The sequence below is a fragment of the Balaenoptera borealis genome, assembly GCF_965194805.1.
Source record: "Balaenoptera borealis genome assembly, chromosome: 6".
Lineage (NCBI taxonomy): Eukaryota > Metazoa > Chordata > Mammalia > Artiodactyla > Balaenopteridae > Balaenoptera > Balaenoptera borealis.
This window is the reverse complement of record NC_138863.1, coordinates 125,089,997-125,113,132: the sequence shown is the minus strand read 5'-3', so window position 1 is coordinate 125,113,132 and position 23,136 is coordinate 125,089,997. Positions and strand designations below refer to the sequence as shown.

At 61.8% G+C, this 23,136-nt stretch overlaps 1 protein-coding gene across 19 annotated transcripts in view; it reads left to right on the top strand.

The window, feature by feature from the left end:
• BIN1 (bridging integrator 1) overlaps positions 1 to 23,136 on the top strand; it is a 56,754-nt gene that overhangs the window by 25,404 nt on the left and 8,214 nt on the right. For 3 of the 19 annotated variants that reach the window (XM_082396779.1, XM_082396796.1, XM_082396794.1), the window contains exons 2-13: positions 3,324 to 3,404; positions 9,189 to 9,243; positions 9,466 to 9,560; positions 10,016 to 10,111; positions 11,172 to 11,279; positions 12,131 to 12,223; positions 16,123 to 16,208; positions 16,405 to 16,480; positions 17,831 to 17,913; positions 19,463 to 19,534; positions 21,031 to 21,175; positions 22,481 to 22,609. In XM_082396779.1, the coding sequence (XP_082252905.1) occupies positions 3,324 to 3,404; positions 9,189 to 9,243; positions 9,466 to 9,560; positions 10,016 to 10,111; positions 11,172 to 11,279; positions 12,131 to 12,223; positions 16,123 to 16,208; positions 16,405 to 16,480; positions 17,831 to 17,913; positions 19,463 to 19,534; positions 21,031 to 21,175; positions 22,481 to 22,609 (1,119 nt within the window). The remainder of the gene's footprint in view (positions 1 to 3,323; positions 3,405 to 9,188; positions 9,244 to 9,465; positions 9,561 to 10,015; positions 10,112 to 11,171; positions 11,280 to 12,130; positions 12,224 to 16,122; positions 16,209 to 16,404; positions 16,481 to 17,830; positions 17,914 to 19,462; positions 19,535 to 21,030; positions 21,176 to 22,480; positions 22,610 to 23,136) is intronic. The other 16 variants (XM_082396785.1, XM_082396795.1, XM_082396780.1 and 13 more) reach the window with 9 other exon arrangements.

The window sequence follows — 23,136 nt, the reverse complement described above, 5'->3', positions numbered from 1 at the left end:
GGCCAGAGGCAGACACTCAGGCAATGAGGAGAGTTGGTACAGGCCCTAAGTGGTACAGAGTGGGGTGGAGGAGGGAAAGGGCAGGGGCAGCTTCACAGAGGAGGTGTCGCCTGAGCAAGGTTTTGGAGGATGAATAGGAGTCTGCTGTGTGCACATGCATGCCCGTGCATTCAAGTACAGAGTGTGTGCATGTGACTTCTGTCTGGCATCTTGGGATGCCATCTGTCTGGGCTGGGAGGGTGGGTTTGTGTCAGGTCCAGCCATCAACTGTGTGAAGGCTGTTCTGAAAGTCTTTTAGGGGATCCCCTGTACTTGGGTACTTACTATGGGCCAGGTACAGAGATGTTTTACAGACATGAGCCTTAAGGTGGGCACTAATGCCCTTTTTTTTTTCTTCTTAAATTAAATAAATAAATTAATTAATTACTTGATTGCATTGGGTCTTCGTTGCTGCACACGGGCTTTCTCTAGCTGCGGCGAGCGGGGACTACTCTTCGTTGTGGTGCGCGGGCCTCTCATTGCAGTGGTTTCTCTTGTTGCGGAGCACGGGCTCTAGGCACGTGGGCTTCAGTAGTAGTGGCACGCGGGCTTAGTTGCTCAGTGGCATGTGGGATCTTCCCAGACCAGGGCTCGAACCCGTGTCCCCTGCATTGGCAGGTGGATTCTTAACCACCGCGCCACCAGGGAAGCCCGCTAATGTCCTTTCTATTTTCCGACAAGGCACTTGAGGTTGAGAGAGACGGTCAGAGTCCCTTTTCTCAGGGTTCTTCTCACCGCCTGGTGTAGTCTCACCATGGCTGCCCTCTTCTCGAGGCCTGAAGCTCTCTCTGGTGGCTTCCGCTGGCTGGGGGAAGCACACAGCTGTGTTTGATGCCTGGGGCCAGGTGTGCATGTCTGTGCGTACTTCGGGGCCTTGGCGTTCTCAGGAGCCCTGATAGCCGGCCGGGCACTGGTGACTCCACTGATGGAGGGCATCTCCTCAGGGAGAAGGAGAGGCAGGGGGTGCACAGGCTCACTTCGCAGTCCTCCTGCCCGACGGTTCGCTCCAGTGGCCCCTGCTGACTCCTGCAGGTTCTTTCCCACCTGCAGGTTCTTCCTCTCTCTGGAGGTGGCGGGGCTGTGGGGTGGGCATTGACGGCTGAGTCACCTACTTGTGCTCAGTGTCCAGTGGGCTGGGTATCCCCGCAGCTCCGCCCTGTTCCCATGGGGCCAGCCGGATGTGGCTGCCAGGGGAATGGGGAGCCTGTGGATTGAGGGAAGTGCCCGTTCTCTTTCCTTTACTTTCTTCCTCTTTTTAAAAATCTTTTCTTGGCCACGTTGTGCGGCATGTGGGATCTTAGTTCCCTGAGCGGGGATCGAACCTGCGCCCCCCCCCCCCCCATGCATTGGAAGTGTGGAGTCTTAACCACGGGACTGCCAGGGAAGTCCCAAAGTGCCCGTTTTCCTGCTCGTGGTTTTGCTTTTCTCCTCTCAGTTCGATGTCAGCCCTTGGCATCCAGCTGCACTTCGCCCATGGAGTGTCCTGACTGTTGTAGCACAAAGCTGTTGGCGGCTGCTCCCCAGTGCGCCGCTGCCCCCGCACCCGCCACTCTCACCTTTCCTCTCCATCCTTTGCGACCTCTAGTCATCTTGAGCGACTTGAAATTCCCTGGTAACGGACCTCATCTTTCTGGTCCTCCTCGCCTTTGCTGCAAGCTCTCCCCTCTGTCTGAGCTGCCACTTCCCCCGGGAAGTCTTCCTTGATTGCCCGGCCTGGATAGGATATCCATCCTGGGCTCCCGCAGGCTCGTGTACCTCCCTCTCTCTTGGGACTGGACACACGTCTGATTGATTTGCTGCCCCAGCGGAGATGAACAGGGCTGGGCACAGAGCGGGCGTTTGGCAAGAGATGGCCGAATGCATTACATGATGAGAGAGAGCGTCTGAGAGCTGACGGGCCTCGCCCTGGCTCCTGGGCAGCTGGCGGAGGGGGAGCGGGGCAGCACAGGCCATCCTAGGGTCAGTCAGGGGTGGGAAGGGTCCAGGCTCTGTTCTGGGGCATTCCAGCCCCATCTGGTACTCATCCCTGCCAGGGGCCCACCTGTTTGTCTCCTCCACCTGCCACCCTCACCCACTACCACCTGCTTACTTGTTATTCTTGTTGGGTTTTGGCCGCCGTCTCTGCCGACCATCTCAGTGTTGTCCTTTTTGCTTGCCTGCCCAGGCCTGTGGAGGGGAGTCTTTGCCTCCCTCTCCCCCTGCACACCCCACCTCCTGTCTGCCTCAGTATCCCCTTTCTGTACCCCCATCTCATGTTTTTCTCTGCTGTCTTCCCATTGCCCTCACCCTTCCTTGCTCCTCTATTTTCTCTCTCTCTCTCTGCCCATAGAGAACTCTGGGATTGGAGGGAGCAGGGGCTGGGAGAGGGGAGTCTGAGAGAACCTGGTGGGCCAGCCTTTCTGGCCAGGGCTTCCTCTCAGGCTCCTGGTCCAGCTCCCTCTTTTTCTAGATCTTTCCCCCTCTCCTGGCCTTGGGTCTCTCTCTTTCTCTCTCTCTGCCTTTACCCACCCATCTCCCCATCTGTGTCCTCAATGTCCTCTCTGCTGACACAGCTGAGAAGGGACAGCTGTGACTCGCAGAGGGGCGAGTCTGCCTCTGGGATTTGGGGAGTAGAGTGTGTGGCTGTGAGCCCACGTGTGTGTGCCCTTGTGTGCCTGTGTGTGTGAAGGCACGTGTGCCGGTGTCAGTGCCAGGGGTGGGAGGGAGTCTAGATATGGGCTAGAATGGGTCACAACTGAAACTCTAGTCAGATTGGGAGCTGACTCCTAGGGATGGCAAGAGCCTGACGCCCAGCCAGCCCTCCCTGCCCTCCTGGTCCTGGGGTGGTCACTTCCCTGCCCCTCCCTCTGGTATTTATGAGCCTTGGGCCCAGGAAAAGGAGTCATGTGGGGAGGTGGGGCTGCCCCTACTGGCCCCCTCATGTTCAGCTGCCAGGGTGGGGATGGAGCACCCAGGGGTGCAGTGTAAGGTCAGCTAGGAGGGGCGCCCGACCCCTCATACTGCTGTTTTGGTTACTACAGCAAGTCTGTCCTAAGTTCCTCCTCTTGACGGATGGGTGAGCCCTGTGTAGAGGATGAAGAGGGTCTCAGTCCTGCGCTTGGGGGTCACAGCAGCCACAAGACCTCTGATGGTCCCGGTGCCCTGGGCTGGGTGATATTGGCCATGGGCCTCCCAGACCCTGGCTGGGGTGGGGAGGGGTCTGCGGTATTGGTGACGGGGCCTTCTTGGTTTGGCTACTTCCCTTCTCAGAGTAACACACTTTCTTTCTCCCTCTGCCTTGGCAGGTCCTCCAGAAGCTGGGGAAGGCGGATGAGACCAAGGATGAGCAGTTTGAACAGTGTGTCCAGAATTTCAACAAGCAGCTGGTGAGTGTGGGTGGCCCTTGGCCTTAGGGAGCTTGTGAAAATGGAACTGTGGCTGCCAGGTGGAAAATGTCAAGAGTTGAATTTGTGGGCTAGGAGAACTTGAGAAGAGGATCAGTGTGGGCTGGCGAGGTCATGGAAGACTTCTTGGAAGAGGAAGCACCGGCACTGGGTGTGGACCGTGGCGGGGGAGAGGAAGGAGGGGCAGGGGTATACCTTAGGTCCTTGGTAACACTTAAGGTTGGGGTGGGAGCTGGCATTAGATTGTGCCCAGGCTCTGGGAGACCTTGAATGTCAAGGCAAGTGGGATCTCTAGAAGCTTCTTGTGAGGAGAGTGGTATCTGCAGGGTTTAATGCGGGAGCAGAGCAGACTGGCTTTGACTTGGGCACCGGCTGAGTGTCGACCGTGCCTGGTTGAGTGGCAAGCTCCAGGCCCGGCCATTTGTAGATGGCTTGTGGGTGCCTGTAGCAACCCTGTAAGGCAGCTGGTGTCACTGTGCCCCTTTCACAGATGAAGCAGTTGAGGCTCAGAGAAGTTGGGTGATTTGCCCAAGGCCATCCAGCTTTGGGAGTGGATTCAGACCCATACTTGTCTGATTCCAAAAACTGCAAGGGACTTGAAGGGCATCCTTAGCAATTCCTTTTACAGGCCAGGGGCCGGTGACAGGAGGGCCTTAATTATGTTGGCAGCCTGGGGGCAGTGGTTAGATCCCAGGGAGGACTTCCTGACCAAAGGTCTCTGAATACCCTGATGGGTTGTACCTGAGACCTTCCCCGCTCAGGTCTGCTAAGTCTAGAAGAAGCTACTTTGGTGGCTGTGTCTGAGCGTAGTAGAAGAGGGGAATGAAATGACCCTGGCAAGTCTCCCCTCACTGGGCAGGGCCAAGGAAGCAGAGGGAGAGAGCTGGGCCATGGCTCCGTGCTTCTGCGGACTAGCCCCAGTGAGTGACAGATGGGGATGGGGGCCAGAGGAGGCCACAGGAATGGGCATGGCTGTGGGGAGTGAGGTCAGGGTCTAAGCTCTGCTGGGAAAGGGGCCAGGTGGGCCTAGACTGGGGGCTGGGAGGGCCCAGGCCTCTTCCTACTCCTTGTCCACATCTGATGCCTCAGAAAGCACGGAAGGTACCCCCCCAGAGCCTCTGCGGCTGGAATGGAACCTCTGGGGGAAGGGGCCTCCTTTGGAAAACTCTGACAGCCCACTGGCCAGGGGCTGGGAGCAGCTGGGAGAGGGCTGAAGAGCATGCTGGGAGAGGGCAGGGGTGCATGCTGGGAGAGGGCAGGGGAGCAGCTGGGAGAGGGCAGGGGTGCATGCTGGGAGAGGGCAGGGGTGCATGCTGGGAGAGAGCAGGGGAGCAGCTGGGAGAGGGCAAGGGAGCAGCTGGGAGAGGGCCAAAGAGCATGCTGGGAGAGGGCAGGGGAGCAGCTGGGAGAGGGCAGGGGTGCATGCTGGGAGAGGGCAGGGGAGCAGCTGGGAGAGGGTCGAAGAGCATGCTGGGAGAGGGCAGGGGTGCATGCTGGGAGAGGGCAGGGGTGCAGCTGGGAGAGAGCAAGGGAGCAGCTGGGAGAGGGCCAAAGAGCATGCTGGGAGAGGGCCGGGAGCAGGCTGGGAAAGAGCTGGGAGAAGGAAGGGAACAGCTGGGAGGGGGCTGGGAGCATGCTGGGAGAGAGGGCTGCGGAGCAAATAGTGGGCCGGGGAGCCTGCTGGGGGAGGGCCGGGGTGCCAGCTGGGAAAGGGCCCAGGACCAAGTCTACCCTCACCTGCCAGAGAAGCGGAACTGAGGGGTTTCCCAGAGCAGGGTTGGGAGCCCCCATGGCTGCTTGTCCCCCAGGCCAGTAATGTTTCAAGGCCCAGAACAGAGACATCTACTGGCTGTGTGGCTCTGTGTGAGCCCTTGCCCCTTGGGCCTCAGATTTCTCACTTGCAAAATAGAGGTTTGAACAAGAACTCTGAAGTCCCCTCTGGGTCCCTGGCTCTGGGCAAGGAGTCACTCACTGATCTTTGCCCAGAGGGGCTGGGGAGTGAGGCCAGGGCTAAAGATAGCCAGTGCTGGTGGCTCCCTGGCTGTGGACATGGGCGGTCATTTGAGCTGGTGCTCTGCCCTCAGGCTGAGTGGGGTGGTCGGCTTCTCAGGGGCCAAGGGTGGAAGCAGGGTGGGCAAATTTGAGGTCTCGTTTGAGGCTTGGGGTAACCCTCCCTTAGGAGTTAGGGCAGCTGGGCAGTTCTGGATTTGATTGGTGTGTGGAGATGACTAGGACGTGGGGGTGGGGTTCAGGATTTACAAAGGTGTGAGGGTCACTATTCTCAGGGGACTGAATTCAGGGAGCTGCAGGGCTTGGCGGGGGCGGGGGGGCTTGGGAAAGGCCAGGTGAAGCTTGAGCACAGGGAGCTCTGCTCTTCACCTGGGAACACCAAGCCTCGTGGGCCAGCCCTAGTTGAGTTCAGGATGGCAGGGAGTTTGGGTTTCAAGGAAGTGACTCTCCCACCCCTTCCTATGGGGGTGGGTCCTAGGAGAGGGTGCCGGTCGCCTTGCTGTCACCTGCTCTCACAGGGACCCAGTTGACACAGCTCCTCTGGGCCTGCTCAGTGTTAGTTGCGGCGTCCCTGCCCCCGCGACCCGTCCCTGCACTGTGGAACCCTGGAGGGCCCGCTCACACTCCCGCCCACCTGAGTGCTTCAGACCCAGCTCAGGCCCTCCCGGAAGCCATCCTGGGTCCTCCAGGTGGCCCAAGCTCTTCCTCCTAGGAGCCACCTGGACCTTGCACCCCAGGGCTCATCGTTGCTGTTTATCTGTCACTGAGGTGGGGCAGGTCTGATTCCTTCTCATCCCCCAGGATGCACCCAGGGCTCTGCTCCAAGGGGGCATCACTGGCTATCTGTCGTTTGAAGATCCTCTGGCATTGATTGCAGAGGGGCAAGAGTCAGCTAGAGCCAGAGAGGTCCATGCAGGGGAGGACTTCCTTGCCCCCTGGATTCCCTGGGAAGATGGGGGCTGATGTCAGGGAGGCAGGGATAGCCTTTGGAGGGAGGTTCGGGGGAACATGGGCTGCCTGCTGGCCGCCGCATGGAGCTGCACCTGCCGTTGGTCCCAGGCTGTGGTGCCCTTCCTACACTGCCAAGTCCGGAGCCAGGAGAGCAGGCTGAGGGGCAGTGGTTCCAGAACGTTATCCTTCCCCCGGCTGCTCTGCAAGGCGTTTGTCAGAGCCCAGGAGCCTCCGGAGAGTTGTTTCTCAGAGCCAGTGTGGAGGGGAGCTGGCTTGGGCGCCCGCCTGAGGAGGCAGCTGGCTGGGGGCCCCGGGGTGGGGGGCATCGACCCTGGGACCAGCTGCAGTTGGCACAGGGCGGGCCTTGCACATCTGTACCCAGCGTGCCTGCTCACAGCGTGGCCTTGTTTGGGAAGCACAAGGGGCCCTGGTACGGCCTGAAGCCTGGGCCTGAAGCCTGGGCAAGCGTGGCAACCCACCCCACGGGCGACCCCTTTCTCAGGGGGCATTGGAGACAGATGCTGGGGGACGGTGGGGAGGGGAGTGAGATGATGGAGGCTAAGCTGGGTCTGGAAGATTGTGTGACATCAGATGAACACAATGACATCACATCACAAACATACTTAAATCTTCACCTCTACCACCAAAGCACTGAATTGTGAAGACTGGGAAGGCTGCATCAGGAATGGGGTGGACCCTTCCTTGTCCCCCAGTCCCATGGGGTCCACATGCGATCCCTGAGGGAATTCCAGAGAGGTTTGAATGCTTGTGGATTGGCTTTTTGTTTCGTACTTTAATCTTTAATCAGCACACCTCAAACTTGGATGTTCCTAAGAATTATGTGAGGCCAGGGTTTTATACTCCAAAACTCCACTGAAGGAGTTTTGGAGAGGGTTTCCTTTTTTTAAATGTGATCTGCTGAAACCCTCCTTGCACGGTGTCTCTGCTGTCCCATGGAGGCATTCGTCATAACGAGTAGGCAGCTGCCTGTTCCAGCCCCTTCGTGACCCATTCAGCAAACTGGGGCCTGAGTGGCCAGGTCTTGGAGGTTCTTGCCGGCACTGGGAGAGCCTGTGTGACCCTGGGCAAGTCATGCAACCTCTCAGTTTTCTCTTCATTAGGTGGAAACAGTGGTGTTGAGAGCTGGTGTGTGGAAAGTGCCGGTCCCACTGAGCAGCTGCTGCCCGGAGCTCTGAGGACACCAGGGCAGGAGGAAAGGGCTCTGGCTGTAAAGAGGGGGGCCTGTTTGCAGGGGGACAGGAGAGGTTTGAGGGTGCTGGGGGTGAGCCTGTGCAGGGGGGCTGGGTCCCTGCCTGCCCTCGGCTGGAGGCTTGACCTGCAGGGGTGGACCACCACCTTCCGTCTCCTGCGGGAGCTCCAGGTTGGCCGGGTGGAGCTCTGGAGGGGCGCAGGTCTCCTGGGACTGTGGCTCGATGCTGTCATCTATCTAACCCTCCACCAGGGGGAGGGACTTCAAAACAAGGTGTCACTGAGGGGAGGCTGGTGTCAGGGTAGGGAGAGCCCAGGAGGTCAGCCTCGCGCTCTGCCGTTCACGGCCCTCCAGAGGCCCCGGTCTCCTGTGTCCCCCTGGGTCCCCCGTCATCGTCCTCAGTGTACAGCCCACTTCCTGAGGCTGGCTGGCCTTCACGACCTCGGGCCCGGCCCAGCTCGCTTAAGCCATTTCCCTGAAGGCCTGTGATGTGCCAGGCGCCCCTGCAGGCACTCGACGCACATTTGCTTGTGGTCTCCCAGGCTGGGGTCATTCGACCCAGCTGACAGGCAAGGAGACCGAGGCTGAGAGAGGCTACGTGTCTGGTAAGGGACAGAGCTGGGTCTTCACGGCCCCAAAGCCTATGTGTGCTTTCTCCCCCTTTCCACACGGCTTCTGAAAACTTCAGCATCTCCCTGGCGGTGGTCTCAGGCCTTCCCCGCTGGCCTCAGCCTGCTCACCCCTCCTCGCACCTGGAGCTCAGCTTTCCTGCCCCTGCCCTCTGTGGTGCTGATGGCCAGAGGGAGTTGACGCTGTGCCTGGGGTTCCACCCTCTCTGCTGGCCCTGCCTGCTGTGCCAGGAAGCCCCGGGCACTGCCCTCCCAGCTCAGGGTGCTTCACTCCCTGGCGCATTCTCCCTCATCACCCTTTCCTCCTGCATCTTCCCTCTCAGCTGGGCCAGTGTCCCGAGAGGCCTGGACATGACCCCCACACTTCTCTGCACTCCTTCCAAAGGCCTCCCCTTCCGGACCTCTCCTCTCCCCATCAGAACCCTCCTGACCCTGGCGGGATGCAGTGGGAGTCCGCTGGCCTCAGGCACCAACCACCTAAGCTTTCAGGACAAGGTGCTGGGTGGTTCCTGTACCCCCAGTCGTGTTCCTCGGCTTGTTGGTCGCCTGGTTCATGGTTACCCGAGGGCAGGCCTGCCACACGCTGGTCCCATCCTACACCTGGGCTGTGCGTGTGTGTGGCCTTCAGCCGTGCTCCAGTGTCTCGTCCAGGGTGGAGGGGTCTCTGTCTTCTTGCCTTCCTCACAGGGCTGAGAATAGTGTCTGAGAGAGAAGGTGCGGACACCCTTGGGTGACTGTTCCTTCGGGCACAGGGCTCCTGAGAGGGAGCTCAGTGTGTCAGTGGCCAGAGAGGTGATAGCTGCCATGCCCTGGCGTGGGGCCTTTTCCTATCTGGTATCCTGTAGGCCCCCAGTGCCTTGCCGTGGACAGCCCATCCATGGCGGGTGTCCATGAGGTGCAGGAGGCAGAGGGCAGGTGTGGGCTGTGCCCCAGGCCCTCACCTTCTTCTCGTCTGCCTCTTTGCAGACGGAGGGCACCCGGCTGCAGAAGGATCTCCGGACCTACCTGGCCTCGGTCAAAGGTAAGGGGCAGACCTGGCCTGGATGGGCGGGCCTCCTGGGACGCAGAGAGGGGGCCCTCCCACTGTGGAGCTGATGGGCGCAGAGCTGGGAGGGGGCAGCAGTCAGGGATGTCCACCTACCTCCTGGGACTTCAGGGGTGGGGCAAGGGTAACCCCCCCCCCCAGCCCCCCAATCAGGGCTCCCCATGGCCCTGGCTGCAGCATGGCCCTTCTGCCCCACAGCCATGCATGAGGCCTCCAAGAAGCTGAACGAGTGCCTGCAGGAGGTGTACGAGCCTGACTGGCCTGGCAGGGATGAGGCGAACAAGATTGCTGAGGTGAGTGTGGGACCGGTGGCCTCGGCCCTTCCCCAAGGGCCCTTCTGACCTCAGCTGGCCGCCCGTCGCACCCTGCTGGTCCCCACGTGCTGTGTGCTCTTGGGCAAGTCCACCTCCCTCTCTGAGGGTCCATTTTCTCCTCTGACAGCCCTTGTGCTGAGACGGGTTTCCTGATGAGATCCTGAGGCACCTCTCCTCTCTGTGTTGTGTCTCCTGGCTCAGGAAGCCTCCCTCCCCGGCCCCACCAGCCCCGGGCTTATCTGATCCTCGTGGTCACCTTGTGAAAAGGCAGGAGGTGTGACCCCATTTTACAGACGAGGAGGCTGAGGCTCTGAGGAGCTGCCCAGCCGGGAAGCGACGGGCCGAGCTGGCCCCCGGGCCCCTGGGAGGTGAGAGCCGGGCCGGCTGTGGGCCAGCTCCCCCGGTGCACACTGCTGTGCTCTTGCCTCCTGCAGAACAATGACCTGCTCTGGGTGGATTACCACCAGAAGCTGGTGGACCAGGCGCTGCTGACCATGGACACGTACCTGGGCCAGTTCCCTGACATCAAGGTGAGAGGCGCTTGGCCTGTCCACCCTGCTGCGGCCTGGCAGCCTGTGTCGGGGAGCTGGGGAGGGAGAGAGGGACGGGGGTGCCGGGGCGGGGGAGAGGGCAGCCTGGGGCTGAAGGCAGGCCTCCCGCTTCGCCTGACACAGGGCTGCGCCCTCTGAGACCAGCCTGCCAGCCCCCAGAGCTGGGCCTTTCTGAGCTGGAAGCCCTGTACCTTTGGGTCTCCAGACTATGGAAGGAGACCTCATGGGGCATGTAAGTGTGTGGCCGTGTCCCTGTGGAGTGCCTGTAGGGTTGATGAGGTGTACTAAGGGGCTGGAAGGCCTGGGTATGTGTGCCCTGTGTTAGGCTCTGTGTGCTTGGAAGGGAAGGTGTGTATAGTTGTGCGTGTCGCCTCTTACCTGGGTGTATTTGTATGACTTCGCGTGTTCAAAAAGCCAGCTGCCTTTGCTGGGCCCGGGTGAGTTAGGACCCGTCAGTGGGCCAGGATCTCCACCGAGGTGACTGGGACCCCAGGTACTCCGGACATGCAAGCAGAGTTGTGTGGAGCTCAGGTGGTGACCGTAGTGCTGGACCCGATCCCCTGGGTGGTTGGGTGCAGGGGTCCCACTCCACGCTGGCCCCCTCGGCCACCCAGTGCAGATGCCTCAGGCTCCCGAAGGTGCCTTACGGGGAGAGTAGGAGGGAGGCAGGTGGTGGTGGCCCAGGGGGGAGAGAAGCCCGAGGCCCAGGAGGCCTCTTTGAGGAGCTGAGGGCCAAGGGAGGAGAGGCTCATCGGACACGGCTGGCAGGAACTGACAAAAACGGTTCACTGTTGCGAGGACCTCCATATGAGAAAGGACCGCAGAGGGCACGGACTGTCTCGAAGGGTGAGCTCTTGGCCACCAGAAACGTCCGAGAGACAGTCTCAGGCACGTGTTAGACGGACTTGAGCCTGGAGTCGGCCGCCCTGAGCCCTCCCGGTGCATCTGGGTCACCGTGCCCGTGACCCAGTTCCCCCGGGTCAGCATGTCAGCGTGGGCGCCAGGCCCTGTTCAGCCCCCTCCTCCTTCCGTCCCCCAGTCACGCATCGCCAAGCGCGGGCGGAAGCTGGTGGACTTCGACAGTGCCCGGCACCATTACGAGTCCCTCCAAACGGCCAAAAAGAAGGATGAAGCCAAAATTGCTAAGGTGAGGCCGGGGGTGTTGGGTGCTGCCGGGAAGTCTCCAGGGAGGGGCAGCAGGGCCGCAGGGGTCCCAGGTCCCCCCACCCCCACCCCGGGGAGCCTTCTTCCTGTGCTGCGTTCACCGCACCCTTTGCAGTCTTGTTTGTCACTGAGCCCTGGCCTGCGGGCATCCTCAACGCCCTTGCCAGATGGCTTCACGGCTGGGGACTAGTCGTTCTGGCCGAAGGGCTGGGGTGGGGACGGCGCTGGGCCCAGGGCCTGAGTGAGAGGCTCTTGTGGGCCCCTGGGTGAGGCCCCCCTCCTGGCCCATCCCGTAGTGCCGCCCTGGCCCCTGGCCCCTCCGCCTGCTCTGAGGCTGCTTTCCAGGATGAGAACAGGCCTGGCTTGGGTTTCACTGGCCCGGCCCCTCCCGGCCTGGCGTGCTCTGGCTGGAATTCCTTCACCAGATCCCAGGCGACCCTGACACAGCTGGAACAAGCCGGGGGTGGGGGGTGGGGTGAAGGTTGCACACACACTCTCCAGGTGAGGGTCTGAGGGCGGAGCCCCCCGCCCAGCCCGGGGCAGGACTGCGCTTGCTGAGCCCCTCTGCCCCTGCTAACGATTCTCACATTTTGCTTTGCAGTTGGAGTTCACCCCCTTCTCCGCCCCGCTCGGGGCACCCCTTAATTCTCAGCCTCGGGGCCTTTACCTGCTCTGGGGGGCCGGCCCTTTGGAGGGTGGCAGGTGTCTGTCACTGCACTGGAGACTGTTTGGACGTGGTGTTTAATGTCTGTGTCTCTGTTTCTTTCTCCCCACCTCCCTCCTGTTTCTCTATGCTCCTTGGCCTTGACCTTGACCTCCCCTCCCCACCCCCAGCCTGTCTCGCTGCTTGAGAAAGCCGCCCCCCAGTGGTGCCAAGGCAAACTGCAGGCTCATCTCGTAGCTCAAACTAACCTGCTCCGAAATCAGGTGACACTGGCTTCTAACCTTGCACGTGCTGGCACTTTCTGGTTTGTCGTCCTGTCCTTGGTGCTGGGTGGTGCTGGGTGCCCATCTGCCCAGACGCCCTGGGTGGGGGGGGGGCGGGGGAGGGCTCCTCCAGGGTTGGGAGGCAGGGCTGTTTTCATATGTCTCTGCTGCGAGAGCTCCTGCTTCTGAGATCTGAGGTCCAATGCAGGAAGCGGACAGAAGCTGGGGGCTCTGGGTGACCTGGGATGGGCCCACCTCTGTTGCGTGGTGCCCGGGGCTCTGGTTGTTCTGGGACCGACACTGAAATCCTAGCCTCCAGGAGCCCAGAAAAACCTCGGAACCTTTGTCCTCTGTGAGGGCTCTTGCGGGGAGGGCTGTGGTGTCTTTAATGCATTGTCCTTCAAGCTTCATAAGAACTGTGAGGTTGCCCTGAATTTACAGAGGAGACAAACCTGCCCAGAGAGGCAGAATCTCCTGCTCAAGGTCTCAGAGTCGCTTAGTGCCTGAGTTGGGGCTCACCCGACTCAAGCCCTGGGTCATTATCCTGGCTCCCTGGCCCGGGGCTCCCTGTGGGTGGTCCTGCCACAGCTGGCCAGAGTCATGGTGACCCTTGTAAGTGGACCTGTAGGCCCCATGGTGCCCCTGGAGGGGACGCTGGGAAGGCTCTTCGGTCTGGCTGGGATGCTGAGGCCTGGGGCCGAGAGGATTGGCTCTTTGGGAATTTCATGGAGGGCAAACAGTCCACATCTCAGTGGTCCCTGAGGGCTTCCTGGAGGAGGCTCTTTGTACGAAAGTCGTTGTGAGTGATAACTACTATCCTGGCAATACCTCGGAATGGGCCGGGTCCTGGGTGAGCACAGTGTGGCCGAGGACCACGATGCAGTGCCCTGGGAGAGGTGGCCTCGTGGTTCTCAGTCCGGTGAAACTGACCAGGCTGTAGCACCCCTTCGTGGTCCTGGGGTGGGGGCAGGCGACAGAGGCCCCACCCAGGAGGTGGGGTTTCGCTCTGGGCAGCTGCCCCCTTTTATCTGGGCCACGCTCTGATTTCCTCACCTTCAACCCACACGTATTGAATGCCTGTGATATGGAGAACTCTGGGCTCCGCGTGGGCTTGTGGCTACTGCTGCCTGATGTCTTTTAGGCCAAAGCTGTGGGCCGACTTTGGAGGCACTGAGCTGTTCACAGCCTCACCTCTCCAGGGTCTGCGGGAAATGGCTGGGGGAGTCTTGGACAGGCCCGTGTCCTCCCCTGCTGCAGGAGGTGGAGGAGGGCCGAGGGGCTGGAGTGACCTGTCCTGCCTGTAGAGTTCAGGACTTCTGGCTGGAGGGGGAATGGGGCCACTCACCCAGAGCCAAGATTTCTGCATAATTTTCCCTGAGACGGGTTTGGCACGGTTGCCAGGTGAACATTTTTGTCCTGTGGGAGAAGCCCCTGGGAGACTGTGGGGCTTGGGGTGGTGGCCGTGGCCGCTTTGGGGCTCCCGGGATGGGTGTGGCTGGGGATCCTGCTGGAGGGCCCCCAGGCCCCCGCCCTGGAGGATCGGCCCTGGAGGATCACTGGGGGAGGCCAAGGCACGGGATCTCATCTTTGCATGTTGGACTGCAGATGTTTCGCCTTTCGGCCAAATTGACATTCCCATTTGGATCCAGTTTTCTTCTGAGCCTCTCCTCCTTCTGCCCCACCCTGCCTCACGCCTGGCTGGAGGCTGGGGAGCCTTCAGGCCTTTGGCTGGCAGTGAGCTGGGGCACTTGGGGTCCCGGGGCTGCCCTGCTGGCTGACTTGACTTTGGGGAGACAGTGCCACCTCCTGAGTCTGTGCTCTCCTGAGCCGGCCAGCTCCGGACATCCCCTGGGCTGGTTCCGAGCTGCTCTCCATGTGTGCTGGGGTCTCCCCAAACCTGCCTGCAGGGCCCCGGGGCCCTGCTGCATGGCGAGCTTTCCCACCGCTCTCCATGTCCGCCGGCGTGTAGTGGAGCCACCAGGGCTGCGGGGCCCCCCCCAGCAATGGACAGCTCTCCCCCCACCTCCTGCCACCCCTGGTGTTTCTGAAAGAGCCACGATATGAGGAATGTGACTCAAAGGGAATAAAAGACACAGGCCCTGACTTCTAGGAACTCTAAAACGGAGCCACCCTGCCCTTTGCCGCGTTGCTCGGTGTGTGAACAGCGCTTGCTGCACAGCTACGAGCTGCTGTGCTGTCCGCCACCGTCTTGGCTACGCTTGTCCATTTGGGGAGTTAGGACCAGCATCGTGGGGACCAGAGCGGTGGTCTCTGTGGCTGCAGGAGCCGGGGCGGTCAAGGTGGTCCTGGAGGATGTGGGACTTGAGCTGGCCTGTGGGTACTTGGGTGGGAGGCCCACGTGACAGTGCGAGGTGCTGGAGGCTGGAAGTGTGGGTAGTAGCCCCCCATCAGGCACTGGCATTCTCAGAGGACTGAGGCAGGGATGATGTGGCCCATGGCCTGGAGGGCACTGCAGATCTGGCCCATTCCAGGAGGGGCCCGAGGCATGCATGCTTAGAGACATTTCTTTTATTTCCTATTCTCCCTTTAATTTTTTTTTTTTGGATAATATTTGTTTTTATTAGTCTTCTGTGGACTCCCTTTAATTTTTAAATGAGATTTTAAAAAGTGAGGTGAGGTGCTCTTGCTCACTCTAGCAAGTTCCAGCAACCTGAAGGTCATGTAGTCAGGAGCATGGTGGCCTTTCTTCCCTCCAAATCCCACGCCCAAATTCACCATGGCTCGGCCCCGGCACAGCGGGGTGTAGGCCCTGACTCGGGCTGATGCTGGTGCCTGAAGCTGGATGGGACAGCTGGGGGTGCTCAAGTTGGATGGGGCAGCTCGGGTGTGCTCTGTGGCAGTGTGGCGGTTCCGGCCAGTTGGCCTGCGAACGTGAGGCTGCTGAAGGGGAGTTTTCTCCTGGGCGGGGCCTCCACGTTCGTTCCTGGGCTGTGACTCAGAGCCTGAATCCAAGTCAACCCCCCTGAGTCACTGTTTCCTGCAGCGCCCTCCGGAATGTGCTAGCCGAGCCCTTTCTGGGGCCGGGGTCTTTGACTCACCCCTACCCTGGGCTCAGCCCTCGCCAAGCTGCTTTCTTGGGCTCTGTGATGGGGTCTTAGCATCACCGCCTGGTGGGCGTGGGCAGGCCTGGAGGGCGCCCGGCCGGTCGCCCGGTCCCCAGGCCTTGGGAACGGGTGCAGGCCCCCTGCCCAGCAGCCCGGCTCCCTCCTCCCTTGCCTCTCCCCTGCCTCTCGTGGACACGTCCGATCTGCTGCCTCTGGCCTCAGTCTGGTGGGGCAGGGTCACAGGGGAGAGAGGGGTCGGGAGAGGGTAGGAAAGACTCTCCCAGGGAGGCCAAGTCAGGCTGGTGGTTGAGGCTGAGTAGGGACAGACCTGGGAGCGGAGGGAAGGAACAGTCAGAGGGGCCGGCGCGGGCTGGGGCCAGAGAGCTGGGCAGCATGCGGACTCCTCGCCTGAGAGAGGTTCCCCTGGAAGTGAGCAGGGTCCCAGCTGGCTGGGTCTGGGGCCTCTGCCCCTTCCTGTGCCCCAGCCCCCTCTGTCCCTTGTCTCATGCCTTCTTGGCTGTGCTGCCCCCTCACCTCCTTCTTGGCGCACCTGGGCCAGATGCGGGGGGGCGGGGAGGGGGTTCTCCCTTTGGCCATGGCTACTCTGCCCGCCCCTGCCCGGAATGCCCCCGACGGGCCTGGCTGCAGGGGCCCGAGGGGCTGCATGGGGAGGTCTGCCCGGGCGTCCACATCCACTTCAACCTCCGTCTTGCCCGAGCCCTGGTCCCGTGCACTGCGGGGGGAGGGGGCCAGGGTCTTGGGGTGGGCCTGGCCTAGCCTGGGTGGGCTGGGACAGAGGCCCGGCAGAGGGGAATGACCCGTCCCGCCCCCCAGGCCGAGGAGGAGCTCATCAAAGCCCAGAAGGTGTTTGAGGAGATGAATGTGGATCTGCAGGAGGAGCTGCCGTCCCTGTGGAACAGGTGAGGGGCGGGAGGTGGCGGGCTGAGCCTCGGCCGCCCTCCCCTCCTGAGGCGGCATGGCCATTCTGCCTGCCCTGCTCCGTGCCCTCCCAGGGCTGGGTCCGGTGAGGGTGGAGGCGAAGCAGCCCGTGTGGCTCTCCTGGGCTGCCCACCCTGACCTGCAGTTCACCTGGCCCTTCTTCCCTCCCCGCTGCAGCCGTGTGGGTTTCTATGTCAACACGTTTCAGAGCATCGCAGGCCTGGAGGAGAACTTCCACAAGGAGATGAGTAAGGTAGTGCCCCTGGGCTGTGCTCCACCTGCCAAGGGCCAGGGTCAGAGGCATGGGTGGGCCGAGCTTCCTCTTCCCTGCTGGGGTTGGACACATGCTGGTGACCACAGAGGGACCCTCCGGGCCCCTGAGAAACAGTGTCAGGGCCCAGTCCTCAAGGAACAGAGTGTCAGGGCCCAGTGGGAGCTGCTGGGTGCCCCAGGGGTCCAGCCCCGGCCCCCTCCCTGCTCCCAGTTCTATTCTCCTTGCCTGGGCGGAGCCCGCCACCCTCAAACTGGAAACGTGCTCTCAGGCAGCCTTGGCCCAGGGAGCTCAGTGTCAGAAAATGGTGGCAGTTTTCCAATTTGTAGACAGATAATAAATAAATTGCTAAAATTTTCCCAATTAAAAAAATGTGTTTTCATGTTTCTTAAGACACTGAAACAAGTCTGCTCTATCTATAGAATCTGGCGTAAGAAGGGGTTGGATTAGCTTAAATTCCTATGTTGTGTTGTCTTCATTTTGATTAAACTGGCAGTTAAGCTGCAAAGCCGAGGTGGAGAAACCTGGCGTTGGCAGCTCCCTCCCTCCCTGTGCCGTGGGTGGACCTGACTTTGTCTCCTGGGCCCAGAGGAATGAAGTGACTCTGGGGCATTCCAGGCCCAGGGCAGGAGGAGGGCTTTTGCCAGCTTGGGGCCTGTCCTGAGTGACCACCCTCAGTATGGTTTCCTGCCTGGTAGGCCTTCCCTTTCCTTCCTACTTTTTCTTCTTCCCTTCAAAGATTTGAGACAACTTGTAAAAAAATTTAAAAAAACAGAGAGAGGTGTTTTGGGAAGAAAACATTTATGTAAAGTGGGAGGAAAATTCAGCTCCGGGCTTCCTAGTGGCTAAAGCAGAGGGAAGTATACTCAGTAAAGAGAATCACGAGGTGCATGGGGTAAGCCCCTCGTCTTGCCTGGGCTTTTGGTGAGACCTCTGGCAGTTGTAACGTGGCCTGAAAGCATCTTGGCAAGTGATTTAACAATTAGGATCAACAGTTAATTTGCAAAAACAATTGAAAAAAAATAAAAACAGTACAAGCTCTATGGGGCATTTTTGGGAAACGCCTGTAAGTAGGAAGAAGAAAAAGGTGGTCCCAGAAACAGTAGCTGTTCGCAGGGCAGCCCACTGCCTCCTCCTTTTTTTCCTGTGGGTTTTCTGGGACAGGTGTGCTGGTTCCCTGCCCCCAGTGATGGGGAGAGAAGAGCTTGCTCCTGGCTGGGGCAGGGGCACAGGAGCGGGGCTGGTCGGGAGGAAGAGAAGCAGGGATGTCACTAGGGAGAGAGGGGGCTGCTCGGTGGCCCCCACCCAGCCGGCTTGCCGTCCCTCCTGCAGCTCAACCAGAACCTCAACGATGTGCTGGTCAGCCTGGAGAAGCAGCACGGGAGCAACACCTTCACGATCAAGGCCCAGCCCAGGTGAGTGACGTGCCCCTGTCCCCCGCAGAGGGCTGCTGGGGGCTGAGGGAGGTGTGGTCCGGGGCCGGGCTCTTTGCCGAGGTCCTTTCTGGCTTGGCCTCGCTGTGCTCAGGGGAGCAGGTGAGGGCGCCCCTGCTCCTCCACGCCGTGTCCCACCTGGGAAGGAGCTATCCCGGGCAGCCTGCAGCTCCCCTGCCTGGGCCTGGCTTCCCTATCTGCGGGGCAGCAGTCAGGGTGCCTGTGCAGCTTTGCAGCTGGGCCCGGGGAATAAATGATTCAGCCCAACGGGAAGGGAGCCTCCTCGTAGAGCGGGGGCGTGGCCCCAACCTTATCCAAGGCCCCAGTGGCGGTGGCGGGGGTGGGGGTGCTTGTTCCTGCCCTCTGCCCGGAGGGGAGCCCTGCTTCCTGAGGGGAGAGCTCCAGGGAGGAGGGGAAACACCCGGCCCTCGGCCGTGGCCCGTGGGAAACCACAGCAAGTCCGAGATCTCCCTTCCTTTCTGTCCGTGAGCTGCTGTGCATCGCAGCACAGCGTGGAGAGCAGCGGGGCACCGCGCCCTCCTCGTCTACAAGGCGGGGTGATTGCGTCTGGTTCTTGGGGTAATTGGGGTGTCCCCTAGGAGGAGGAGGGCAGTCAACATTCTGTGAAATGTCACTGTCCCTTGTCTCCCCTGAAAGCACAGTACGTGTGAGGGAGGGAGCGGCCCACAGGGTGCCCTGGGGGCAATAAAGGCCAAAACGAGTTTCCCAGGTCACCGCCTGGCCTGGAGGTCATGGTGGTGCGTCCAGGGTGGGTGAGGAGGGTGGAGGGCGCCGCCCCCCCGGGCGGTGCAGGCAGCGGGGACCAGGCCGCCTTGGGAAGGGGCTGGTCTGAGGGGAGAGGAAGGGCCGTGGGGGCTTGTGAGCCTCCTTTGCAGCAAAGTGGGCAGCCAGGACGCCACCTCTCCCAGGGTCCCCCCTGCTGATCCCGGTCCTTGGGCCCCACAGCTCCTGTGGCTGGACCCCGGGCAGGGCGGGTGGCAGAGCTCCTGTGGCTGGACCCCGGGCAGGGCGGGCGGGCGGGTGGCAGAGCTCCTGTGGCTGGACCCTGGGCAGGGCAGGGCGGGCGGGTGGCAGAGCTCCTGTGGCTGGACCCCGGGCAGGGCGGGCGGGTGGCAGAGCTCCTGTGGCTGGACCCCGGGCAGCGCGGGCGGGTGGCAGAGCTCCTGTGGCTGGACCCCGGACAGGGCAGGGCGGGCGGGTGGCAGAGCTCCTGTGGCTGGACCCCGGGCAGGGCGGGCGGGCGGGTGGCCAGCGCTGTCCCGGCCTGAGCCTCTTGCTGCTCGCCGGGTCCTGCTTCAGGGCAGCGTCCTCTTCTGCTTGCTCTGTGGGCACCACCTCAGGGTGCCCGGCAGGACGCGGAGGCCAGCGGGGGCCGTGGGCAGGACTGGGCCCTCTTCCCCGCCTCCGGGAGTTAGGAGGGCTTCTGCCCTTAGCCCTCCTCTGAGCAGAGGGGCTGCCAATGAGGGAAGAGACCAGGCCGGGCCCACATCTGCATTTCCCCCAAATGAAGGCCTCCGCGTCCCGCCCGTCCCCACAGAAAGAAAACTAAACTGTTCTCCCGGCTGCGCAGAAAGAAGAACAGGTACCGGCAGTGAGTGCTGTGTGGGGGGGCCCTCGGAGGCCAGCACCCCGGCCCCTGTGCATGCGCCTGGCCCTGCCGAGGGCGCCACTAACCCCTAACTCGCCTTCCTGTGTGCGGTGTGCGTATTGGGGGGCAGAGGGCAGAGGGGTGTCGGTGGGAACGGGGGGCGGGCAGACCGCCTTCGCACGTTCCTCCTGGGCTGCGGCCCGACCAGGAGTGGAGGCTGCAGCCAGAAGGGAGGCCCGGGAGGCTCAGGGAGAGGGCTGCTGTAGCTCCGCGGCTTGTAGGAGTTCTGTGTGTGTGTGCGTGTGTACATATACTGGATGTATGTGTATTCTTTAAGGAGGCAAAGACGTTCCCATAAAACACATTCAGTAAAGGGGAGAAGGAACCAGCGAGTCTCCCACGCCTCTGTGCCATTGTCTGGCCCCCCGTCATGCTCGGGCAGGTGATGGGGTCACTAGTTTCTGTCTGTCCTTCTAGACCTGCCCGGTCCAACACAGTGGCCGCCTGCCTCATGTGGCTGGTGGACACTGGAAATGTAGCCAGTGTGACTGAGGAGCTGAATTTTTAATTTGTTTAATTTAAACAGCCACCTGTAGCTGGTGGCTGGTCTCGGTCAGCACTGTTCTAGAGTTTCTTTAGGCAAGTACAACATAGATTTTTATTTTGCACCCAGTAGCGGGCCGTGCACACCGTTTGTCCTTGTTGGTACTGAGACTCGACTTGGGGGCCTCACCCTCTCATCCCCGCTGTGAAGACCCCCCCCCCTTTATTTACCCCCTCTGCGCATTGCCTCTGCCAGTTGCCCAGGTTCCCCGGGAGGACCCGTGGGAGCAAAGGCTCGGGGCCCGGGGAGCGGGGCTGGCCGTGTGCTGGCGTGAGGGGTGGACGGCAGGCAAGCCGGCCCGGAGGCCCGTGGGCTCAGGCTGAGGAGCGGGGCCGCCCTGAGCGCAGAGGCTGCTGCCTGACACGTGGGGTGAGACTCGCTTTGCCTCTAGGACGTATGGCTTTCTCCTGCTGTGGGGCTCGGCGCCCCTGCACGTGGTGGAGGCCTGAGGGAGGCTGGCCGGCCCCTGGTGGCAGCTCCCGGGTCCCGCCCTGCTCCCCGTCGGGGCCCGCAGACCTCAGCTCCGGGTGTGGTTGTCACTGTGTCCAGGGCAGGCCCTGCTGCGGACACCTGCCCGTTCCCAGTGCTCACGCCTGTGTCGCCTCGTTTCCACCCGTCCTCCTGCACACGAACGTGCAGTTTCACACGTGGGTGCACGGGGACACACACTTGTGCACATGTGGGCGTCATGTTTTTCCAGTGAGTCTGGACACACACATGCACCCTCAGTTTCCCAGGATCTACGTGGACACACAACGTGCAAGCACATTTTCACACACGGGTCCCCAGGGCATTGGCACGTGCACACACCCTGTCACACGCACACTCCTTCCTGGACACCGCGGCCTCCTTCCATCCGGGCCCCTCTCTTGTCTCGCCTCTGCAGTGACAACGCCCCTGCGAAAGGGAACAAGAGCCCCTCTCCGCCTGATGGCTCCCCTGCCGCCACCCCCGAGATCAGAGTCAACCACGAGCCCGAGCCGGCTGGTGCGGCCACCCCCGGGGCCGCCCTCCCCAAATCCCCGTCTCAGGTAGGCACATGTCTCGGTGGCCTGTCCCCTCCCTTCCTTCCTCTGCCTCTTGCTCTGCCGCCGTTCCCCTCCTTCCCCGTCCCCTGTCCCTGCCGGCCCTGGCTCCCCTCCGTGGCCCCGGCCCCTGCCAGGGTCACAGGGGCATCTGTGACCGTCTGTCTCCTCCTTAAGTGTCCCCCCCACCCCCACCTGCTGTAGCATCCCCGTCTCTCCTCTCCCCTGGCCTTTGGGCTGCTTGACCTTCTCCGTCTCCCTTTCCTCCCGAGACACAGTCTCCAGGGCCCTCAGCCCCCGGAGCATCCAGATCTGCGCAGGTGGCTGCCTTCCCCTCTTCCTTGCCTTCTTGCTTGCGGGGGGCCATGCGGGACCCTGAAAGGGGCATCGAGAGGAGGGGCTCAGTGAGGGGAGACGGAGGGGAAAGCCCGCTCCCCCCGCCAGTTCTCTCCAGGTTTCTGCAGCGTCCCCGGGGGCTGCCAAGGGAGAAAGGAGGGGTGGGGTCCACCAGGCAGGACCATCTGAGCCCTGCTAGGCTGTCCCCTGGCCCTTCGGCTCCTGGCCGAAGCTCTCCCGGTTGTGGGCCCGCTTGACAGCTGATTAGGAGAGCGACGCTAAGAGGGTGTTGAGAGTCTGCACTTGACTCGAGCGCTTGCTCTGGGCCGGACCCTGCACCAGCCTTTCTGTATTTTCATTCATCGTCCTCACAACCAGCCTGTAAGGCAGATGCTGTTATCACCCCAACTCGACAAGCGATGAAACCCAGGCTTGGGCCGGGGGGGTGACTTGCTGAGGTCCCCGAGTGGGCAGGTGTGTGGCCCTCTGCGGGGCCCTGGCGGGGTGATGGCCAGAGGCTGGGCTGCAGCTCCTCCAGGGGTTGGGGTGGGCAGAGGGCTTGGGCGTGCAGGAGCGGAGGCAGGGGGCTGGACGCCCGGCTCTCTCTCAGCTCCTGTTTCTCTCCCCCCAGGGCGGTGAGAGCCAGACCCTCCGATGGCAGCCCCTGGCGGCCCCGCAGGCCCTTCTTTCCTTCTTTTCTGTCCTGTTCTCTCCTCTTCTCTCTTCTTTCGCTCCCTCGCCCTCTGCCCTTCCCTCTCTCTGTACAGGGTTTCCGACCGCCTGCTTCGGCCCCTCCCGGGGGCCCCTGTGGTCTCGGTGTCCGTATCTTGGGGAGCAGTGGCTCTCCTTGTTGTGTCCTCCTCAGTGGCCGGGTGGGACCGTGGCCGGGGGTGTGACTAACGTGGCTTTGTCTCTGTCTGTCTCCCCGACCCCCGTGCTCTGCTGTGCGGCCCCCCGCCTGCTGCTGACCCCCAGCTCCGGAAAGGCCCACCAGTCCCTCCGCCTCCCAAACACACCCCGTCCAAGGAGGTCAAGCAGGAGCAGATCCTCAGCCTGTTTGAGGACACGTTTGTCCCTGAGATCAGCGTGACCACCCCCTCCCAGGTCAGCCGCGGCCGCCGCGGCCCAGCTCTCTCTCCCTTCTCTCGCTCTTTCAGGGTGTGCATGGCCTTCCCCCCTCTCCCACCCCCCGGTGCCTCTGCCTCAGGAGCAGGAGTCTGGCTGCAGGGGTCGGCTCTGGGCCTCTCTCTCGCACATCCCTCCCTCCCTCCCTCCACCCGTCATCCCTCATCTCTGAGCACGTGGCCAGACGTAGGGACACGGGCAAATAGTCCTAGTAGAGACTGTCGGCTCCACAGTGGCCTCTCCGTTCCATTGATGTTGTGGCCGAAAGGGGCAGGGAGCACGGAGGACCTGGGCCAATCAGGGAAGGCTTCCTGGAGCAGGTGACGTTTGCCTACGAGCAGACACAGTGCGCGTTAGCCAGAGGTGGCAGCGTGCGTGTAGGTCAGGACGGGTGAGGGACAGGCTCAGGAACTGCCGCGAGTTCCGTGTGCGTCAGGAGAGCGCTGCTTGGGCGGCGGCGAGGAGGTGACACGCAGGGTTGGGAACACCTGCGAGGCGCTGAGACT